The sequence below is a fragment of the Mauremys reevesii genome, linkage group 16, assembly GCF_016161935.1.
Source record: "Mauremys reevesii isolate NIE-2019 linkage group 16, ASM1616193v1, whole genome shotgun sequence".
NCBI lineage: Eukaryota > Metazoa > Chordata > Testudines > Geoemydidae > Mauremys > Mauremys reevesii.
Genome location: NC_052638.1, coordinates 31,974,315 through 31,995,250, shown reverse-complemented (window position 1 = coordinate 31,995,250; position 20,936 = coordinate 31,974,315). Strand labels below are relative to the sequence as shown.

Here is a 20,936-nt window from a genome sequence, read left to right as displayed (position 1 = left end):
GCAGAAACAAATACCTGCTATTATCCTCCCTATCCCCAGTTCCTAGTGGCAGCACTGATCAAGCCACAAAGCCAATCAAAAAAGCTACAAGAGTTAGCCACCACAACTAGATATCCAGTAAACAATTCCAGATGAGGGCACAAGATCCAACTACTGATCAAAGTCTCCAGCCTTCCTTCACCCCAATACAATAAAATTAATTTAAGGTGGTAAAAACTCCACTGAACAGATTGAGTTAATTGGCAATGTAGTTCATCACATTTGTAAAGGCCTGGACACTCCCCACTTGTTTGATCCAAGCTACAAAATGTGTAGTTTACCCTAAGCTGATCCCAGAGGGAGAAAGACTTGGCAACCAGGGAACAAGGCATCTTTCAATGGGTGGAACAGTGTAGAGCCACACTCCCTCCTCTGGATTCCGCAGGGCCTTTACTGCAGCAGCAGTTCTACTGCAAGGCCTGTGGAGTAAGCAAGTGCTGCCTTCCTCGAGGGCTGAATTAGGCCTTAACTCCCTCATCTCCTTTTTCCTCCTCCTCTGAGGAGGGAAGGACTTATGCCGGGTCTGCACTAGAAAGTTAAGTTAACCCAGCTATGTCGCTCAGGGGTATAAGAAAATCTACACCACTGAGGCCATGGCTACACTTGCAAATTTGCAGCGCTGCAGCAGGGTGTGAAAACACACCCTCTCCAGCGCTGCAAAATGCGGCGCTGCAAAGCGCCAGTGTGGTCAAAGCCCCCGCGGCTCCCAGCGCTGTACGTTATTCCCCACAGGGAGGTGGAGTACGGACAGCGCTGGGAGAGCTCTCTCCCAGCGCTGGCGCTTTGACTACACTTAGCGCTTCAAAGCGCTGCCGCGGCAGCGCTTTGAAGTGCAAGTGTAGCCATAGCCTTAGTAACATAACTAAGCCAGCATACACCACGGTAGGTCAATGGAAGAATTCTTCTGTCAACCCAGCTACAACCTCTAAGGACACTCCCGTCAGCATACATAGTGTCAAAGCACTACAGTGAAGCAGCTGTAGCATTTCAGGTGTAGACAAGCCCTAAATCTTCACTACACAGTTATTCTGGGTGATCAACACCCAGGCCTAAGCACCTGGATTGGCCTACACTGGATGCGAGCATCCTCACACCAAAGCCCTATCTGTGTTACCATGTCCTGGTTTCTAGACTCACCCAAGTCTCCCTGAGGGCATATCCCATGGTTCTTTGTGCTGAGATGCTCAGATTCTTTCCCAGTCAATTGTGGGAGACCCTGTCTATCCTTCAGGGAAATTGTGGGAAGGGCACTGGAGGATCATCAGCATTCAAGTAACTTTGTCTGCATACTCACTGCAAAGTGGGAGGATTCCATCCAGAGTTAAACTAGAGTCTGGGTTCTAAACTATACCCCAGATGGGTAAATTAGCCCAGTCTTCAGACCCAAATCCAGATTAGAGGGTTTTCTGTGAGGATGGTAGGGGGCTAAAACACAGGTAAGAAGCCCAGGTTAACTATGCAGTGAGGACATACCCCAAGAGGCACTGCAAGTAGTGGAAGCAATATACAAGCAAGTTTTCTTGATGTTTGCATTTCATTAAAGCGAGTTTATTTAAAAAAAAAAAAGCATTTAAACAGCTAATCTGCATTTAAAGCGCTCTGCTGCATGAAAGGTTGCATTAGTACTACTGGTGTGCATTGGACAATAGCTAAAGTACAAAGCAGACCAAAAACAAAAAGAAAAGTTCCATATAAAAAGATCCTTCTTAAATAAAATGTTCTTATTTTTCAGTACAACTGAACAACCAAGCCTGAGTGCTTCATATTGGTTTCAAAATCGTATTCCCAAACCCCCTCCCCCCCCCACACACACACATAAAGTACTATCTGCTGGAAAGAAAGATTGGTAAAAATCAGACACTAAACTGTGAAATAGACTCAGAAGACTTGCAACAAATCAGAAAATGAGTCTAGAACAGGACAGCATGTCTAGTGAATCATTTATAGAAGTTGTATGTCAGTTCATATAATCTTTTTAACTATTATTTAATCTGGAGACAAACAGAAAGAGGATAAAGACATAAATTAGAAAATAAACCAATGTCTGTTCAGACAAATGTATGCACGCTTCTAGAGAGGAAGAAAATTGTGTCCTCTAGCTCCAAAGCAGAGGTGAACAATTCCTTACTAACAAACTCAGACAAGGGTCTGTGTGGGCTGAGACCACCAAGAGCAATGTAATATAGTGAACAAACTTAAAGAATTAGACTAATATCATTAACATGATAGTCCTCATTGATATTTATTGGGTCCGTTTTATTCCTCCCATATGATCTGGATTTGACTAAAGATACTGTTCTATGTACTGTCTAGTTAGGGGCAACTACTACATCATTCATGAACGCACACACACACACCACCATCTCTTCATAATAAGAGTATTGTCCCCTCTGCCAAAAGCCTGAGCAGACTCCCATATCTGGCATGTTTCCCTATATGCACAAAGTGATCTATATGTTTCGTATAGGAGAGTGTGTCATTTCCACCTATATAGGAAAGCTTTTGGTGAAGAAGCTAGCTGGCAAGTACCGGAGACCTCTCCATAAGCAGTTTAGAAAGTTGTTGAAGACAATGATCAAAACTATTCTATTATCCAAGTGTCTTGAGAATTGCAAAGAGGATGAATGCTACATATCTGCCCTTACATCAAGCTCCTTGAAGGCAGATTCTGAATCACTTGTTTCAAGTTGTTGAGCCTGTCACAAACTCAGGTACTTTAAAGTCATTCTGATACGTATGATGGTAAGTTCTCAAAACCTAGTGAGAAAACGTAAGATTCTTGAATTTAGAATTTTTACTGGGATTATGAGAAGCATCATTCCACCTGTAAAAGAAGCTGCCATTGGCCTCAATCCTGCAGTGTGATGTGACTAGATGGACCGGCACACAAGCTTCATATCACTAAACCAGGGCCCTTAGTTAGCTTTTGTCCAAATGTACAAGCTTTAGATACAGAGAGAGAATAGACATTGTTACCTACGACTGTCTATCTAAAATTATGCTTTGATGGTAAACTTTGGGAGCTCCTAGGACTAAATGTAAGCATTGTGTGCCTTTGTCAGTCTTTCCAGGGTTGTCACCTCAGAGTGTTCCCCCTCTCCCCCTTGTGGCTCGTGATAGCATTGCAGGCATCCCCTTTTCAGGACTCCTGAAGAATACTGTACTTTTTCAACACTCTTGGACTAACGCCACTTCAAATCGAACAGTTAAGATCAAGACCATAACTCAAAAGGTTCTGGCTCTGCTGCCTTCTGTGAACCCAGGCTCTTCATCTGTCTTAATCTTCCTTCACAGTGGCGGGCTCTCAGCCCCAGAATCCCTACTAGAGTTCAAATGGCCCAAACAGAAAGGACCAACACAAACAATGTCCACCCGCCCCTTGGCTTCTAGATTCTCTCCCAATTCCCTGTCCCTTATTCAGTATAGTGGCCCCAGGGGCACTCCTCTGGGGTCTTTTTCCCTCCTCCAGGGACTACTGCAGGAAACTGCCCTTTCCTACAGCATCTTGCTGCAGACCTCTCTTCTGCTCTGGGCTTCCTCTCTTTAAGCTCAGCTCCTTCCTCAGCTGGGACTCATCTTGGGCGGGGGGAGGGGAGAGAGGTTCCAGTTAGCCCTTTCATCACCTGTGTGGGATATATATACCATAACAATGTGTTTAACTGGAATGGAGAGATATTCCTGAGTTTCCAATGGTCTGAAGTTCACATATTCCCCTCGAGGTACCAAACCTAAAATGTGTCACAGATCCAAGGCTGAATGTGGCTAGCCCACTGCAAATGATTTTTAATTTTCTGGGCAAAGAGCGAGTTGAATTTGTGATTTTTAGAGAGCAGACTGATTTTCACAAAAAAGGCAGATGTTACATACTGATTACGGGTTTGAAATGTTAAAGTTCCAGGTGAGATGGATTAGTGGGCTGAGAGCAAGTACGACAGTCAAAGGTGCATGATAAATACAATCACCTAAACATCACGACCACCTATGAACAAAATCTCATCACCCATACATTATCATGGTGACAGTATGCAAATTAATAGATACTTACTTTCTTGGGGTGAGTAAAGCTTTACAAGACGGATGTATTTAGGAACACACAATTGTCATTTTGAAGCAAACCCTAGCTATAGCACTTGCTACTGAGAATATGCTTCATTACATATACATTCCATTAAGAAGATACATAATAGCTGTGCCCAAAGCGAAAAGTTTTAGCTAATGTAGAAAATGTATTCCCCAATTCCATAGCCTGATGCACAGATACTACTTGTTTGTTTAAGCAACAAAGAGTCATCAATGGGTATAATATAATTCAATTTAAGACAGACTAAAAGGATAGAGCTGCTACCTATTTTTTTGTAGTTAAGATGCTTAGTGTTTTCTTCGTTTATATAAGCAAGCCTTAATGAAGCATGTCCTCTTCTCTTGAGACTTAAATTATAGTTAAAAATGGTAATCCAAGACAGACTCCTGGATTTTAAAATTTAGCACCATACTACAAAACTAGGAACTAATTAAGCCCTCTGTTTAATCTTTATTAACAGCTGTCTCAGGCTAGTGTTCTAGTAAATGACAAGCAAGTCAAACTCCAGTACACAAGGCAGAGCCCACCTATAACACAGGTAATTCAGACAAGGGTGAAAGAGCAGGGAAATACACATCTTTATAAAGCCTCTATAAATTAAAGGGCCAGTTATCCAAAACAGATTAATAAATTATATAGCAGAAGCTTAATTTTGATATATTAAAAGAACTTATCCTCATTCTAGGCACCAATATGATGTTAGAAAACTTTTGAATACTGCAGCTTTGTATTGGCAATAGTAGAAACAAGATGATTTTTTACACTACAAGTCTGCGGAGAATGAAAGCTCTCGTATGTGTTTACTGTGCCTAGTAGAATAGGACCTCACTCCTGACTGGAGTCTCTAGGAGTTTGCAATACAAAATAATATTCTATTTAACAAAAGTGTTAATACACAGCTACTGGTTTTGAAACAGTGGAAATGTTTGCGATCAACTAAGTTTATGGACTGAAAAAAGGCTTTGTAACTCAAGAGTTAAGAAAATGCAGCACGGACAGTTCATGTTCAGCACAAGAGTTTTTGGAATTTTTTCAGTATTTGGTTAAAAAAGTAGAGCTGCACAAAGCCAAGAATGCTTTTAATTTTCTGAGGTCACCTCTGTGTTTGATCTGGGCATTCCCTAAGATATGTAATTAATAGATTGCTTATGACCTTGATATAACCAAAATAGGACTATTTCCCGTTCTTTGAATACAAAAAGCATGATGACTTTGTAAAGAGAAAAAAATGAAACTGCAATTAAAAGAACAGTTTCATATAAGATGGCTTCTTTAAAAAAAAAAAAAAATAGTTTTCCGAATTCTGCCCCAGCACAAAAAGATACACATTTTGTCCCTCTACAACAGGGATCGGCAACCTTTCAGAAGTGGTGTACCGAGTCTTCATTTATTCACTCTAATTTAAGGTTTCGCATGCCAGTAATACATTTTAACCTTTTTAGAAGGTCTCTTTCTATAAGTCTATAATATATAACTAAACTATTGTTGTATGTAAAGTAAATAAGGTTTTTAAAATGTTTAAGAAGCTTCACTTAAAATTAAATTAAAATGCAGAGCTCCCTGGACCGGTGGCCAGGACCCAAGCAGTGTGAGTGCCATGGAAAATCAACTTGTGTGCCGCCTTTGGCACGCGTGCCATAGGTTGCCTACCCCTGCTCTACAATATGCCAGTAAAACAGCCTAAGTAGTACTGTGTCATTTATATTTTACTGTTCTTACATAGTCTAATATTCACAATGGATTAGGTAACCAATGTGTACTGTAAAAAAAAAAAAAATGAAGCTGAGGTACATGTAGTTTAAAGTCATTTAGTATAGCCTTAGATGAGCCTTAAAATGTACAGTAATAGTTGTGTAATTCAGCTTCCTACAAATATGTAATCCACACCACAGTCTCCCCGATATTGAAAATGAATACTACTAAAAACATGGACATTGTGTAATTTGGCAGAACTGATTGCAAACAAAGTTGAAAATATTCTATCTTCTTATAGACTAGAACTCAATGAAACATACTTCTCATATTTTGAACTTAACGCTGATAATTAAAAACACATAAGATACATTACAAAAATTCAAAAGTATTTAACAAAAAACCACAGAAGAGGAAAAAAATATAAAAGCTCTCTTTTGTTTAATATTTTCAAAGGTCAATACAGCCCTCTAGTGGGAAAAAACAAAAACAAAAAATAAAGAATTATTTTTATTTGTATGCATGATACAAACTAAAGGACTCTTTCTTTGTAACCAAATTAGGGTTCCAGTCCTGCAAACTTAATTACGCATTAACCATTAACTATATATTGCAAGTAGTCTCATTGACTTTAAAAGAACTACTTTGTGTGTGAGTAAGTCTCTGCAGGAACAGGGTCTGTTTCTGAAATTAGATGGGTTAATATTACAAGACCATTCATAGCTGAAGTTAAAATTAATCATAATATAGTGTTGCAGTACACAAATAATTAACATTTTTCTGACGCAATATTTAGAACATGAAAATTCAGTCCTGGCTAAAACTAATCAAGACCTAAAGAATGTTTATCACTGTCTAGAAGAGATCTGTAAAATGAAAGGAAGAAAAATGTTTGGTATTTACCATTCTCACAACACCAGCTTTAATTTTAAAGAAGTTGGTAAGTATTCACACCCTGATAAAAATCTAAGTATTTTAGAAAAATTGCCTCAAGCGAAGCAACTAGTGGATATATTTAGTAAATTCTTTTCAACATAAGTTTTACATCTTTTCACTTATTCATTATATATCCTAAATATACCTCGGGGGGACGGACGGGACTATTTCTTGAATATGTTTTATGGTACCCCTTTTTTTTTTTTTTTAAGACTAAGTACAACAAAATATATAAAGATATGGGAAAGCAGCCATTAGATAAAACCAAGAAATCTGAACTTGAATTGAACTGGTCTTTTGGAGCTAACTGACGGTCATATTGAAATAAACAAAGTTCCCTACCCATGATGTGGTAATAAAGGTAATAGGTAATAATTGGAGATATACCAATCTCCTAGAACTGGAAGGGACCTTGAAAGGTCATTGAGTCCAGCCCCCTGCCTTCACTAGCAGGATCAATTTTTGCCCCAGATCCCTAAGTGGCCTCCTCAAGGATTGAACTCACAACCCTGGGTTTAGCAGGACAATGCTCAAACCACTGAGCTATCCCTCCTCCCCAGAGAAACTCCATTCACGGAGACAGTCAAATCAGTCTTTAAAGTATGTTGCAAACTGATTTTGATAATGAGAAGCCTTAATATTTCATTATTTTTTAAAAAACCATTCGAGTGCTTCTGACCTTATGAAATTTCAAACTGCCAAGGCTGAACAAGATTTTCTTTTAATCACTTTTTAGCTAGTGGAACACAGCAATATTTTCCTCTAGAACAGTGTTTCCCAAACTTGGGACATCACTTGTGTAGGGAAAGCCCCTGGTGGGCCGGGCCGGTTTGTTTACCTGCCGTGTCCACAGGTCCGGCAGATCGCAGCTCCCACTGGCTAAGGTTCACTGCTCCAGGCCAATGGGAGCTGCTGCAAGTGGCGGCCAGCACAACCCTCGACCCGCACTGCTTCCAGCAGCTCCCATTGGCTTGGAGCAGTGAACCGCGGCCAGTGGGAGCTGCAATCGGCCGGACCTGTGGACACGACAGGTAAACAAACTGGCCCGGCCCGCCAGGGGCTTTCCCTACACAAGCGGTGTCCCAAGTTTTGGAAACACTGCTCTAGAACATCCAATCACACTAAAAGACACAGAACAGAGTACTTGATTTTCAGAGCATTATACAACCACAAACTAATTAACCCTCAGAACACTCCTGCGAGATAGGGAAGTACTATCCCTGATGCATACGGAGGGCAAGTTACTTACCCAAGGCCCCGCAACATTGTAGTGGCTGAACTGGGACTAGAATTCAGTGTTTAATGATTTCTAGTCATCTCAATCTTCTAAATAGCCCCATCTCAACAGATCTTCAGGACTTACAAGGTACATCCAAATGGCCTGGAAAAGAACATTAGCAGCCACGCTCTATGGAAGCAAAGGAAGAGAGCTCCCCTTCACAGTAAGCAGTGAAGGAGAAAGCAAGCCTCACACTTAGGCCTCACAAAATCAGGACAACTCAGGGTGCCCAAACAGCACAGGACTCTACTTGATCCCCCTGTACCCAAGTCCCAACCCAATGGCCTCACCCTTGAAACATCTTGCTCTCTGGCAGTTGGTAACTGGTGCTGGACGTAGAGATGGAACCTAAAGTGATGTTGAAGACATTACGGCATCTGAGAAGTTTGAGGCTCATAGGCCATGTCTTCACCTCAAGCATTCACATATGATTCAAGTTCGACTGAGAAAAACCATCTGGACTTCAAGTTTTCTGAACCTTATATTGTCACAATTTGAAGCAGTACAGGCCCAATGTTTCGTTCACTCCATTAATGCCACTAATGTCATTTGTTGCATTACCCTGACTGCTGCAGAGGCTTTAAAACAAACAAAAGGGTGTAAAACAGGTGGCGTCTTGATCATCCAGGTACAATTGAGTTGCTGAGAAGTCTGCTCTATGAGGGTGAGAGAGTGCTGAATGCCAATTATTCTGTGCAGCCTTTTCAGATGCACTTTTGTAATTAATACTAATTTTCCAGTCAGACAGGGAGCCTTATTTATTTGGCTATTTCCCACGATGAGGAAAACGCTCAAAATAAAAATGAGCAAACCGCAAAACAAAATACTCAGATTTTCAAACAGTCAGCAAATACTTCCTGCCTTGTCTCGCATACCCACTTATGCTTCTATTCGCCTCTTAATATACAGCAGAGCCCATTTATCCATCTAATTGGGACCAGGGCCCGATCGGATAATCAAAAATTCGGATAATGCAGAGAATGGGCAAATGCGAGGCTACAGCGCCATCTAGCAGCCAAAGGAGAGATCGCCCACTTCTGGACCTGTGCGTGCTGGTAGTTCGGTTAATATGGAGAACCAGATAACGGAGGATAGGATAAACAGGGTTCTGAAGTAGTTTCCTGTTAGCTTGATAGGTTAACATATTGTAGCTTTCAGTATATAGTAGCCATTGGTAGCAAGCACTTAGTCCCGCAGTGCATGTATTTAGCTATGACCACCCAGAACTGCAAATTGGGTGGGGAAAAGGAAGAGGAACCACAATACAAATCCAGACATCCTCTCAAGGTAACAATTACTTTTCACAGGCATCACAAATCTGGATGAGGTGTTAAACCCTTTGACTATAGTATCTCTATAGAAGCGTGGAACACTGTTTTACTCAACATGTTCACATGATGAGACTAACCTCACCTGGTTGAAGGTTAAGAGAGAGAAGAGCCAGGTTATTTCTGAGATACACAGTCTCAGATTATTAGCAATGGACTCAATTAAAAATACTCTAAAGGGGGGCAGGAGAAGCTTTGATTGATTTATCCCCCCAAATTTTACATACTTTAAAATGTGCACCATTTGATTAAACAAATTTATTTAATAATTATATAAGCAAATTTGCTGCATTTAGGTAAAGCCAATTTAGAGTAGTATTGCAAGCTCTGGTAATGTTTACATAAATTTAAAGCTATTCAGTCAATGATATAAAATCTCCCAAAAACAGATTTAACAAGACACACTGACAATAAGAAAAGTTTAGAACTTCTTGTAGCCTGAAAATATTATTTCAGAGAATGTTCCCTTTCAAATGATTTAAGGACGAACTGCACCAAAGGAAATTCAAACTGACACTTGGTCCAAAAATCCTTTCATTGTTCAAGAGAGTTCCAAGCTGGCCATGGGTCCTTCAAAAGGTGCAATCTTTGAAATATTTTTTTTGATTTAATCTGCTTCTGTTTTTAAACAATAGCTATAACTTGCATAAGGATATTTCCACTACAGTTGTGATGGTTCTACAACTCAAAAGGTAGACCACAAAAAAGGACGAACAGCAATTTAAATTTTAGATAAAATTTTGGAGGGCTCAGTGGATTATCTGCACAGGCCTGAGAGAGAACCAAGTTTAATACCTAATCCCCATCTAACTGTGTCTCAGCAACTTTGGCTCCTCCTCCAAAAAAAAAAAAAAAAAATCAAACAGAAGAGATGTCCTGTACAGTTTACTTTTACTACAATCACAGTGGCAATGACTCAAACCAAGGTAGTGGCTAGGGCGGGGGGAAGACTGAGGTCTATGGGATCCTCTTCTGAGAGAAAAGTAATTAAGCCCTTCTTAAACTTCATCAAAAATTATTTAAAAAAAAAAACTAATCAGTAACTTAAAAAAATGCCTTAACTATACACTGGCTACACCTATTCCAATGCCACCATACAACCAACTACTGTAGAAGATGAATGATCAGGATGATTTGGGGGAACTAATTCTCCAAGCAACTTAATCTTCGTAATAATGGATGTCAATTCAATCCAGAATTAAAGAGTGAATGTACATTTTTAAATATACCTAACCAATGTTAGGTCAAAACGACTTGCAACTACATGAACCATAATATTTTACTCATTTAAGTGTCACATTGACCTACCTATTCCAGAATTCGCTCCAGTGATTATAGCCACTTTTTCACTCAAATCACGACCCTGAAGGATTTCCATTGCAGTACTGTTTCCATCATATCTCTGTCTAGTCGTAGACTTCACTGGATTATCTTCAACTGTAAATGCCAGTCTGGGGTCAAGGTACGTAGTCCTTTTGTTTATATGGCTGTAAAAATCAGAAACAAGATTTCAAAATAATTTTTGTTTCTTCTATGCTGTGCAGTAAGGTTGCAAGCTCTAGGGAAACACTGAAGTGTTGCCAATTTTCTACAATAAGCATGTCTTATTAATACCAAGAATGTTAATAACAGAACATGTGACTTATTCTCTCCTTTTTACCTCAGGGACAAAGCCGTTTAAGAGTTATGACTCATCTATATTTGAAACACTGCTGCAGTGTAGACACTACCTCCGCAAAACGGAAAGGGTTCTCGGGTCACCTTAGGTAATCCATCTCCCCGAGAGGCAGTAGCTAGGTCAAAAAAATTATTCTTCCATTCTTCAACCTAGCGCTGTCTACACCGGGGGTTAGGTCAGTATAGCTACATCTTGTAGGAGTGTGCATGTTTCGTACCCCTGAGAGACATAGCTATACCGATATAAGTTCCCAGTGTAGACCAGCAGTCTCCTACTGCTAATTGCCATACCCAAACAGTCCAATCTCATGAGAGCTGTACGGCTACTCTTTACTACAGACCAGTGGAAAGACAGAGAACTCAGATTCTTCTAATGCTGTCATCATTTGGCTGAAGTGAAATCTAGCTTTCCCATTACTGCTGCAAGTTGGAGGCCTTTAAGATCAAAGAATAGAAACAAAATAGTCAAGTGCCTACTGATTCCAATATAGGATCACTTATGCTACTTCCCAATGCTCACCATCTCATTTATGCTTGCTGTCTGCATTCTACTCTTCACAGCCAGTCATTCCCAAATGTTTTGCTTGCTTTTAAGTGATGTTTGAGTGTAATAATATTTAGCATTTCTAAGTGCAAAATTATCTTCATCTTCACTCTATTTGAGGCGGTCAAGGCACTTCATAAACTTTAACAAATTAAGCTTCACAACACCTATATAAAGTATATGAGGATTATGATACCCAGTTCACAGAGGGGGGAACCAGAAGTGAGTCAAAAGAAGTTTAGTCTGTGGAGGATCTGCAACTAAAACTCAGATCACAGGTGGCTCCAATTCCAGTGCTTTAACCACACCTTAATCCAATCAAAGGAACTGTGAAATATGCATCCATTGCTGACAGCTCTTTCAGGCAATATTTCAGTATTCTACAAAACCTCCACCCCCTTGTTAAGAAATGGCAGTTCCACTTTGTTGCACAATGGGAGATATTATCCAAAAAGAGGGAGAGATGTGCTTGAGTCAGTTTTATTTCCATGTGATCTGCTAACAAGCAATGGGGCAGGACGCAGGCTGAGTCCTGACCCCACTGAAATGAATGAGAACTTTGCCAATGCTCCAAAGGGCTATACCTCTGGACTCAAACTGTAGCAGCATCCACCACCACTCCACAGCCAAATAAGCTGGAGGAGGAACAGAAGCAGTATCTTCATCCTTGGTCGCAGCCTTTCCCCAGGAACAGCAGGACTAACCTGGCAGAGCAGTTGAGCCAAACGAAATTCAGAATTTCTGTCCCAAAGGAAATTCCAGCATTTCAATTGAAATATCCACATTTTTCACGAAACAGAAACTCCCACAACAATTTCAGTTCAGAAGAGACTAAATGGATGAGGGAAAAGCAGTGGACGTGTTATTCCTTGACTTTAGCAAAGCTTTTGATATGGTCTCCCACAGTATTCTTGCCGGAAAGTTACAGTAGTATGGGCTGGATGAATAGACTATAAGGTGGATAGACAATTCCAAAGAGGATGGATCTAGACTGTTCTCAGTAGTACCAGATGACAGAACAAGGAGTAATGGTCTCAAGTTGCAGTGGGGGAGGTTTAAGTTGGATATTAGGAAAAACTTTTTCACTAGGAGGGTGGTGAAGCACTAGAATGGGTTACCTAGAGAGGTGGTGGAATCTCCTTCCTTAGAGGTTTTTAAGGTCAGGCTTGACAAAGCCCTGGCTAAGATGATTTAGTTGGTGTCGGTCCTGCTTTGTAGCAGGGGGTTGGACTAGATGACCTCCTGAGGTACCTTTCAACCCTGATATTCTATGATTTTTAATGCAAACATTTTAACATTCCTGAAATTGAAGTGAACAGAAATGTTTCACTTTGAGTCACTTTAACATTAAACTGCATTTTCCTATTGTAATGCTTTGACTCTTGGGAATTGCATTTCAGAAACCTGAGGCCCCCATTCTCCCCTCTGTGCCAGGCTCCCTATCCAGGCCACATTTCCCATGGTAAATCACACAGAACTTGATCAGAGGGAAATCTACATTGGATTATGGGAGATACAGTCCACCAGGGAGCGGAGCTCAGCCCAGCCCATAGGAGAGACCGGGGTTTGAACTATAACTCCCATAAAGCAATCTGCTGAAATAGAAATGCAATGTGATGTTTTATTGAACTGATTAAAAAATTCAATTCAATAAATCTTCAACAAAAAGTATTCTATTTTGGGTTGAACTGGCCCTAAATGAAATACTTCATTTAAATTTCCCTCCCCAATGGAAAAAAAAAGAAAGTCTGGCAAAAAAAAAAAAAATTTCCCCCACCTGCTCCGTGGAAAAATTCTGTTTTGCAGAAACTGCATTTTCTGTCAAAAAATTCTCAACTCATTTCTGATCAATGATCTTCACAACACCTGTGCTCCCCTTGTGTGAACAGATTCTACAGTATGGACTGCAAATATTTTTCCCTCTCTGCTGATTCATTGTTTACTGAAACTACCTCCCTTCTCCTCTCTACCAATGTCTATTCAAAGCCAGACTCAGTATTCCTTATGATCGTTCCTTCCTTCCTCTCTTTCCTCTTCCTGCTCCTATGACCTCACCCCTCCTGCTGTTGCCCCTTGTTCAACCTCTCTTAACTTCCCCACGATGCCCTACATCTTTTAGATTGTAAGCTCTCTGGGGCAGGGATTGTTCCTTCTGTTTTTCACAGCATCCAACACATTTTGAGCATATTGCAAAAACAGACCAATCAATTATGGAAGCTTGGCGGTCCATATAAGCAAAGTCATATGTAGAAAGTGTGAAACAGGCTTTGCTTTACAAAAACTGATCCATATAATTATCCTTTCTGAGCTGAGATCACGAAATCAAGTTCCTATTGTATTTCTTAAATTACTTTTCTGGCTAAGAAGAGAGAGCCTCACCTACTCACACTTTGAAGAGGCAGGAATTTTGGTCTACCACAGTCAAAATTTGTTGTATGAAGAATTCACAATTCTCTCTCTCCTGACTTTACAACAGAGGATATTAACATATCATTGGGTGTTCTCTTTGGGAACCCAATCTTCATATGGAGTTATCTTTTGAATCACTCCATTATTCCTCATTTCATTATTATTATTTCCCAAATTTGTTTCTAGATTCTTTCCACCTTCTGTTTAGCTGGGAGAGGATGCTGGAAATCTATTGATATCACAATTACAGTAACTCCTCACTTAAAGTCGTCCCTGTTAACATTGCTTCCTTGTTATGTTGCTGATCAATTAGGGAACATGCTTGTTTAAAGTTGCACAATGCTCACTTATAACATTGTTTGGCAGCTGCCTGCTTTGTCTACTGCTTGCAGAAAGAGCAGCCCTTTGGAGCTAGCTGGGGAGGGCTTGGAACCAGGGTGGAGCGGCAGCTCCCCTAAATTCCCTGTGTTGCAGCCACCCAGCAGGCTATCAATTGTCAGGCAGTTCAGCTGTCCCTCCCCACACTGCCATGTGCTGCTCCTGCCCTCTGCCTTGGAGCTGCTCCCCAGAGCCTCCTGCTTGCTGTGCAAGGCAGGGGGAGGGGGAGCGCAGACAGGGTGCTAATATCAGGATGGCCCCCGCCCCCCCGCTCCTTTACCCCATCCACAGAGCTGGGGGTGGGGGGGACAGACACACGACAGGGCTCAGGACAGAGGGAGCTTGCTGGCAGCAGCTGCTGTCTCAACTTGCTGATCTAGTTAAAAAGGCAATGTACTTAGAGTGGGCTCAGCGTGCTTAAAGGAGCAATGCGCGTCTCTCTCACACACAGTCTCTGTCTCTCTCTGCCATGCTGTCTCCCCTCCCTCCATTCATGCGGCCTTGTAGAGTGTGAGGCTACATTAACAACATGTTAACCCTTGAGAGCTCAGCCGAGTGCTAGTTCATCGTTTAGCAATAAGGCATTCCCTGGGAAATATCCCACCCTCTGACTCCCCCACATCAACCAAGCTTCACAATCATCATTGCTGTGTACAGTATTAAATTGTTTAAAACTTATACTGTGTGTGTGTGTATACATATGTATATACACACAATTTTATATATATATATAAATATAAAATATAGTCTTTTGTCTGGTGAAAAAAATTTCCCTGGAACCTAACCCCGCCATTTACATTAATTCTTATGGGGAAACTGGATTTGTTTAACATCATTTCGCTTCAGGAACATAACTAAGACATTAAGCAAGGAGTTACTGTATTGTGTCATAGAATTAAGTTTAAGTCGCTCTCAATTCTGCACTGCAAGTTTATACTTATGTTTACATGAAACAATTTACTAAATTGGTGGGGAGGGGAGATTTATTACATGCCTAAAAGTTTAAAATATTAAGTTGTTGTTTACTGGTTTCTGTGTATTTAACTCAAAGAATCATAGCATTGCAACTCACTTGACTGATCAGAAATCTTGTATATGTCATCATCCTTCCTATTCATTCATGTTCTATGTTTTCAAGTACTTACTCCACAAAGTAGACTTGTCCGTTTTCATCTGTTTCTTGCTCCCACCCATATGGCAGATCTAGAATACAGAAAATATATCTCAAAGCCTTTTCTACAGGAAGTTTGAATTCCTGGCATTGCTGAATATGGGAAATATATACAAGCATTTCCATCCCTAGTACTCCTACCTGCTTGACTTGAACACTGAAGCTAAGTTTAAAAACAAGAACTGCTCACAAACCATCAAAACAAAGGAAAGGTTCTCAGATGAAAGGTATAATATTCAGAAGATCTAGAATAAATAATATTGTGTGGCATATGGTCATTACTAACAAGGATATAGAGATGTTTGCAGGAGGCTAGTAATCCTTTCACAAATTACTTTACTTGCAGTACAAACTCACATGGTTTGATCCTGCCTTGTAATATGCTGCACATGTCCCATGCATTTTGGGCAGAGCTGGTGTGAATGCACGATCAAGTACAGCAGCTATCATAATACTGGATTCTGCAATATTGTATATAATGCACATTACATATCTGAACATGTGAATAAGCCCCAGTGTATGACAGACAATACTGTTATAGGAGGTGATATGTTGTTAAAGGAAAGAAATGATAAAAAGTATAACAGAATATTTTCCAAATCTTATTATAAAATAGTCATTAAAATGTTTAAATCAAGGAATTTTCCTGCTATTTCAAAGAAGCTAAACTTGGCTGAAAATATGAGCTGTAATTCATCAGGGTGGCAGTTCAAATATACTGAAAACATTCTAATTAGGTATGTGCACGTTATTGACAATATATGAAACATGAGACATCAGCAGCACATGAACAACCTATCCCTTTCTTTAATGGCTTTAAAGATTTTACTGACACAATAAAAGATCACATAAAAAACCTCAAATTTAGTAATGGAGTCCCTCCTTGGCATGCCTATTTATAATGCTCTCATCCTCCCGCCCCAACCAAAAAGTTACGAATATCCCTTTAATATTAATCTACTGAAAATGTTAATATGCATCATCTAGTCTTAATGCAGGGCTGTTTTTCTGTATATATAACTTTGCCTCCTTTAAAATGCACTGTTTTTATTTATCCTCTATATTTATTGAAGCTTTCCCCTGATCAACAATCTTTTTGCTAAGCAAGATGAGATCATACTAGTAAACGAGGGATTTTATTCTCTCCAGTGCTGGAGCTGGGCTACCACAGGGGAAGGGAGGTTTCAGGGAGCCAGTCTGGGTTCCCTGATTCTCAAAGCACTCTAACCTGAGCCACTGACAGAAGGTCCTTAAATGGGCATTTTCCCAGTGGCAGATTACTGAAGTTCTGCCGCGCTCTCTTCCTGCCCACTCCTTCCTTGACACTTACCTAGCCCAGGTGTGGGAGACATGGAACAGTCCCTGGCACTGGCAGGGAATTCCCCCTACACAAGCAGAATTCTCTGCTGGCATTTACATCTGAAATAAGGACCCTTTGTGTCACCCAAGTGGCGGAAAGGGGCCATAACGCAATTTACGAATCTTGCCATGAGTCTCTGCGTCCATTACAAGGACAGTAAATAGAAGACCTTAGCACTTCTGCCTATTCTTTGCCTTTATGTAGAAATAAAGTCATGCAAACTAATCCACATGCACAGACCCCTGGCAAACATGTCGGGCCCTGGTGAATCAACAGGGCTTTACTTATATAAAGTAGCTGACAGGATTGGGGCCAAATACAGCATAAATCGGCCATCTAGATCCTCCATCCGTTCTGATCATTACTTGTAATTTACTGTGTTACAAAAGCCCAACACAAACCTCCTGCAATGCGTTTTCTCTTTCCAGATTTAGGATGCTCCCATTGGGTTTTCTCTTCAAGATGACTGTTTAAAAAAATAAATAAAAGACAATTAAAGAGTAGCATAAAGATGCATTTCTATTATTTACCTTCAATACAATATATCACCATAGTAGTGTTCCTGCTGCAATCTGATTATATCTTTCTGTGGTGTAAACCTCTGAGGAAAGAAATATATTCCCCCTACATATTAATAATATCCCCTCCGTTTAAAAGAAGTTTCATGAGTGCTGCCTCAGGTAACTAGATTCTATGGTGCCAGGCTTTTGAGAAAAACCTAGTCACACAGAACAGAAGCCACTACAATTCAAACACAAGTTTGGATCCAAGTCTCATTTCTCAGGCTGGCAGGGAGCAAACAACCCCTCTGGACGATTAAAGAGCAACATTAACAGACTCAGAAATTGCGTACAAAAGCCGCTGGCCTTAAGGGGAAGAGCACGAAACATGCAACCATGAATGGGATCCACAGGATTCCAATGGGAATACATAATAGAAAACTTTGAAGTCACAAAAATCCCTTTCAAAGTTTTGCCCAAGTAATTTTCATATGTAAGATGTGATGTAAAAGAGTTAGAACTTCCACCTTAGCAAATGAAAGTCATAGCAAGTCTTCAAACCACTGATTTATTCATTAGTTAGTTATTAAATAAGGTGGAAGATGGCATTATATCCCATCTAGAGCTATTATTCAATTGAAAAATATTCATTTGAACAGATCTAACAATACCACTTAGCTTTCTACATTTGAGCTCAGGTAAACAAGCAGGGCCAAATTAAAGTATATAGATTATAGACCCATGCTTACAACATCAGCTTGTTATTGACAAAGTAAACTTATAGGAAGAACTGTGAATAAATAAGGCCCTGAGCATGCAAGACCTGTGAGGATGCAGAGCCTTTTTTAAAAAAAAACATTGCCATACCCAACACTAGCTAACAGTCTGACCCACTGAGTGAATTCTTTTGCATAAGGTACTTCCCCTGTGGTTTAGCATATTGTTTTAAATTATTGAAAAAAATAAAATAAAATATGTGTGTGTATATATACACACAAACATTTTATATCTATCTATATATAGATATATACACACACACAGGCCAGATCTATACTAGGAATGGTTTACCAGTATAGCTATACCAGTATCCCACAGCAGGAAAGCATTCCTAGTGTGGCCACAGCTTATATCAGCGAAGCTGTACTTAGTCTTGGTATAGCAGGGGTTCTCAAACTGGGGGTTTGGACCCCTCAGGGAGTTGCAAGGGTATTACATGGGGGGTCGCGAGCGGTCAACCTCCACCTCAAACCCCGCTTTGCCTCCAGCATTTATAATGGTGTAAAATATATTTTAAAAGTGCTTTTATTTTATAAGGGGGCGTTGCACTCAGAGACTTGCTATGTGAAATGGGTCACCAGTAAAAAAGTTTGAGAGCCACTGTGGTATGGCTTATTACAGCCTCCCGAGAGAAATAAGCTATGGCAGCAAAACTGAAGTCTTCTCACTCTACACTAGGGGCTTTTGCCAGCACAATTATGTCTGACAGAGATGACATGCATAGGATCTTACTGAAAAACATGCTAGTAATGATTACCAAAAGTTGGGCTCACTGAAGTTGGTGGGAATAAAGGAAAAGTTAAAATCTAGACAGAATAATTTAGTTTGTGGAGAAGAATTTTTATTTTTTTTTAATTCTCCTCACATGCTGGACAAGCTAGGAAGTGCACTGGGGGGTGCAGAAGTAGGGAGAAGAGAAGTCATCTGACAGTACATAGGAGAAAACACTGCCGCTACATTTTTTTCCTTCCACAAAGGGAGATCATGCTAGCATTATAACCGGAGCCATCATTCAGACTTCAATACAGATTGACTCCACTGCCATTCCATTTAAGGGAGCCTTAATAGAAAAGCAGGGAAATTCCTCTCACAAGTCAGCCCTGTAGTGCATCTGCTCTTGCTAAATGCCCAGAATATGGCAATGTCTAGGCTTAACATTTTCATAATGGCACAGGGTGGCAGCTATGGGCCCATGAATCACCCAGCCAAAACTCTGGCAAACCTCAACATCCAGACTGAGCTACACACCTATTTATAACTTCCAATAGCCACCCACACACAGAATATTATGGAACTTGTTTTTCCTCTCCTCCTGCCCAGGACAAAATTGAGAGCACCATGATCCCTTATGTAGGACACTATTGCCCCCGTATATATACACAAATATATGAAAAAGTTATATCCTCAGCCCAAAAAATGTACAGCAATATTCCCCCAAACACATCCTGTGTTACAGCCCTCCCAATGGAGTTTTACCCCTTTTATGTAGCGCTCTATCGTTACCACTTACCAGGTAACAGACTACAGCTACACCTACATGTACTTAGTATTGCACTTATTGATCCCCACATATAAAGCAGAATTTATCCCATTCCCCCTATCCCAGTCTCCCCTGATGTGTAGGGCATTCCTGACCCCTTCCCTTCTCTGTATCCAAGGTATTTATTTTCCCCCTTCATTACCATAGCACCTTACTGCACCTCACACACATGAGTAGATCTATCACCTCAACACCCCATGAGGTAAGTATCAGATCAGGAAACTGACATGCAGTGAAATAGGTGACTTAACTAAGTCCAGTTCTCATGACCCACCCTCCCTCCCTCCCTTCCATATAGAGCTCTATCACCCTCTCTACCCCACCCCAGCTTATGCTAGTGCTACTCTGTGTAAGGAAGAAGCAGCCCTCACCTAGGAAAGGCAGCAAGGATAGATGCAAAAGGCAGCTACTGTGTCCCTGTGCCTCCCCCATCCCCAGGGCAGGAGAGGGAGAGGGATGGGCAGCTCCATGCCCTCGCCCATCCCCAGGGCAGGAGAGGGAGAGGGACGGGCAGCTCCATGCCCTTGCCCATCCCACGGGCGGGAGAGGGAGGAACATCTCCGTGCCCCCCATACCCGGGACGGGCAGCTCCGTGCCCCCCATACCCGGGGCGGGGGGGGGGAAGAGGGGTCAGCAGGGTCCCGGCGCGGCGGGCGCCCCCTTACTTAGCATAATAAACCCAGCCGTCCTTGGTGGTCCGCTCCTCCCAGCCGGGCGGCAGCTCCTCCTCGCTGTCCGTGTCCTCCAGCCCCGCGTACTTCAGAGCAGCCATTGGGCCGAGAGGATCCAGCCAGCCCCAGAGCAACCGCCACCGGCCCGTTCCCTTCGTGGCTCCGCCCCTTCCGGTGGGCTCCGCCAATCGGGTGGCGAGGGGAGCCCGATGCCCCCTGGGAAATGTAGTCCGGACGAGAGGGGCGCGCCGGGCAGGTGCGGTGCGTGCGGCGGGCTGGGAGAGGCGGGCGCAGGGAGCCCCACTCCCGCAAATAGACACGCTCCCCGGGCGCTCCCCAGCCTGCAGGCACCTTGGCTGTAAAGCCGCGATTCTCAGCCCGCCTCTCCTGGGCGCTGCGGCGTGAGGGCTGGGCTCACAGTCTGCCCGAGCGCGCCTGCAGCGCTCACGCCGGTGCCTCCAGGGCGGCTCAGCGTTTGTGCGAAAGCGCGAGCTCAGGCTGGAATCGTGACGTCGCCCGACTCTCTCCGCCTTCCTTACAGAGTGAGGGCGGAG

The 20,936-nt window shown here is 41.7% G+C and overlaps 1 protein-coding gene across 17 annotated transcripts in view; it reads right to left on the bottom strand.

The window, feature by feature from the left end:
* WWOX (WW domain containing oxidoreductase) overlaps positions 1 to 20,936 on the bottom strand; it is a 635,942-nt gene extending 615,006 nt beyond the window's left edge. For 4 of the 17 annotated variants that reach the window (XM_039503875.1, XM_039503880.1, XM_039503879.1 and 1 more), the window contains exons 1-4: positions 20,377 to 20,934; positions 17,296 to 17,360; positions 15,509 to 15,566; positions 10,664 to 10,842 (exon numbers count right to left, since the gene is read on the bottom strand). In XM_039503875.1, the coding sequence (XP_039359809.1) occupies positions 10,664 to 10,842; positions 15,509 to 15,566; positions 17,296 to 17,360; positions 20,377 to 20,483 (409 nt within the window). In that variant the 5' untranslated portion in view covers positions 20,484 to 20,934. Of the gene's footprint in view, positions 1 to 10,663; positions 10,843 to 15,508; positions 15,567 to 17,295; positions 17,361 to 20,376 lie in introns of all 17 variants that reach the window. The other 13 variants (XM_039503885.1, XM_039503888.1, XM_039503886.1 and 10 more) reach the window with 8 other exon arrangements.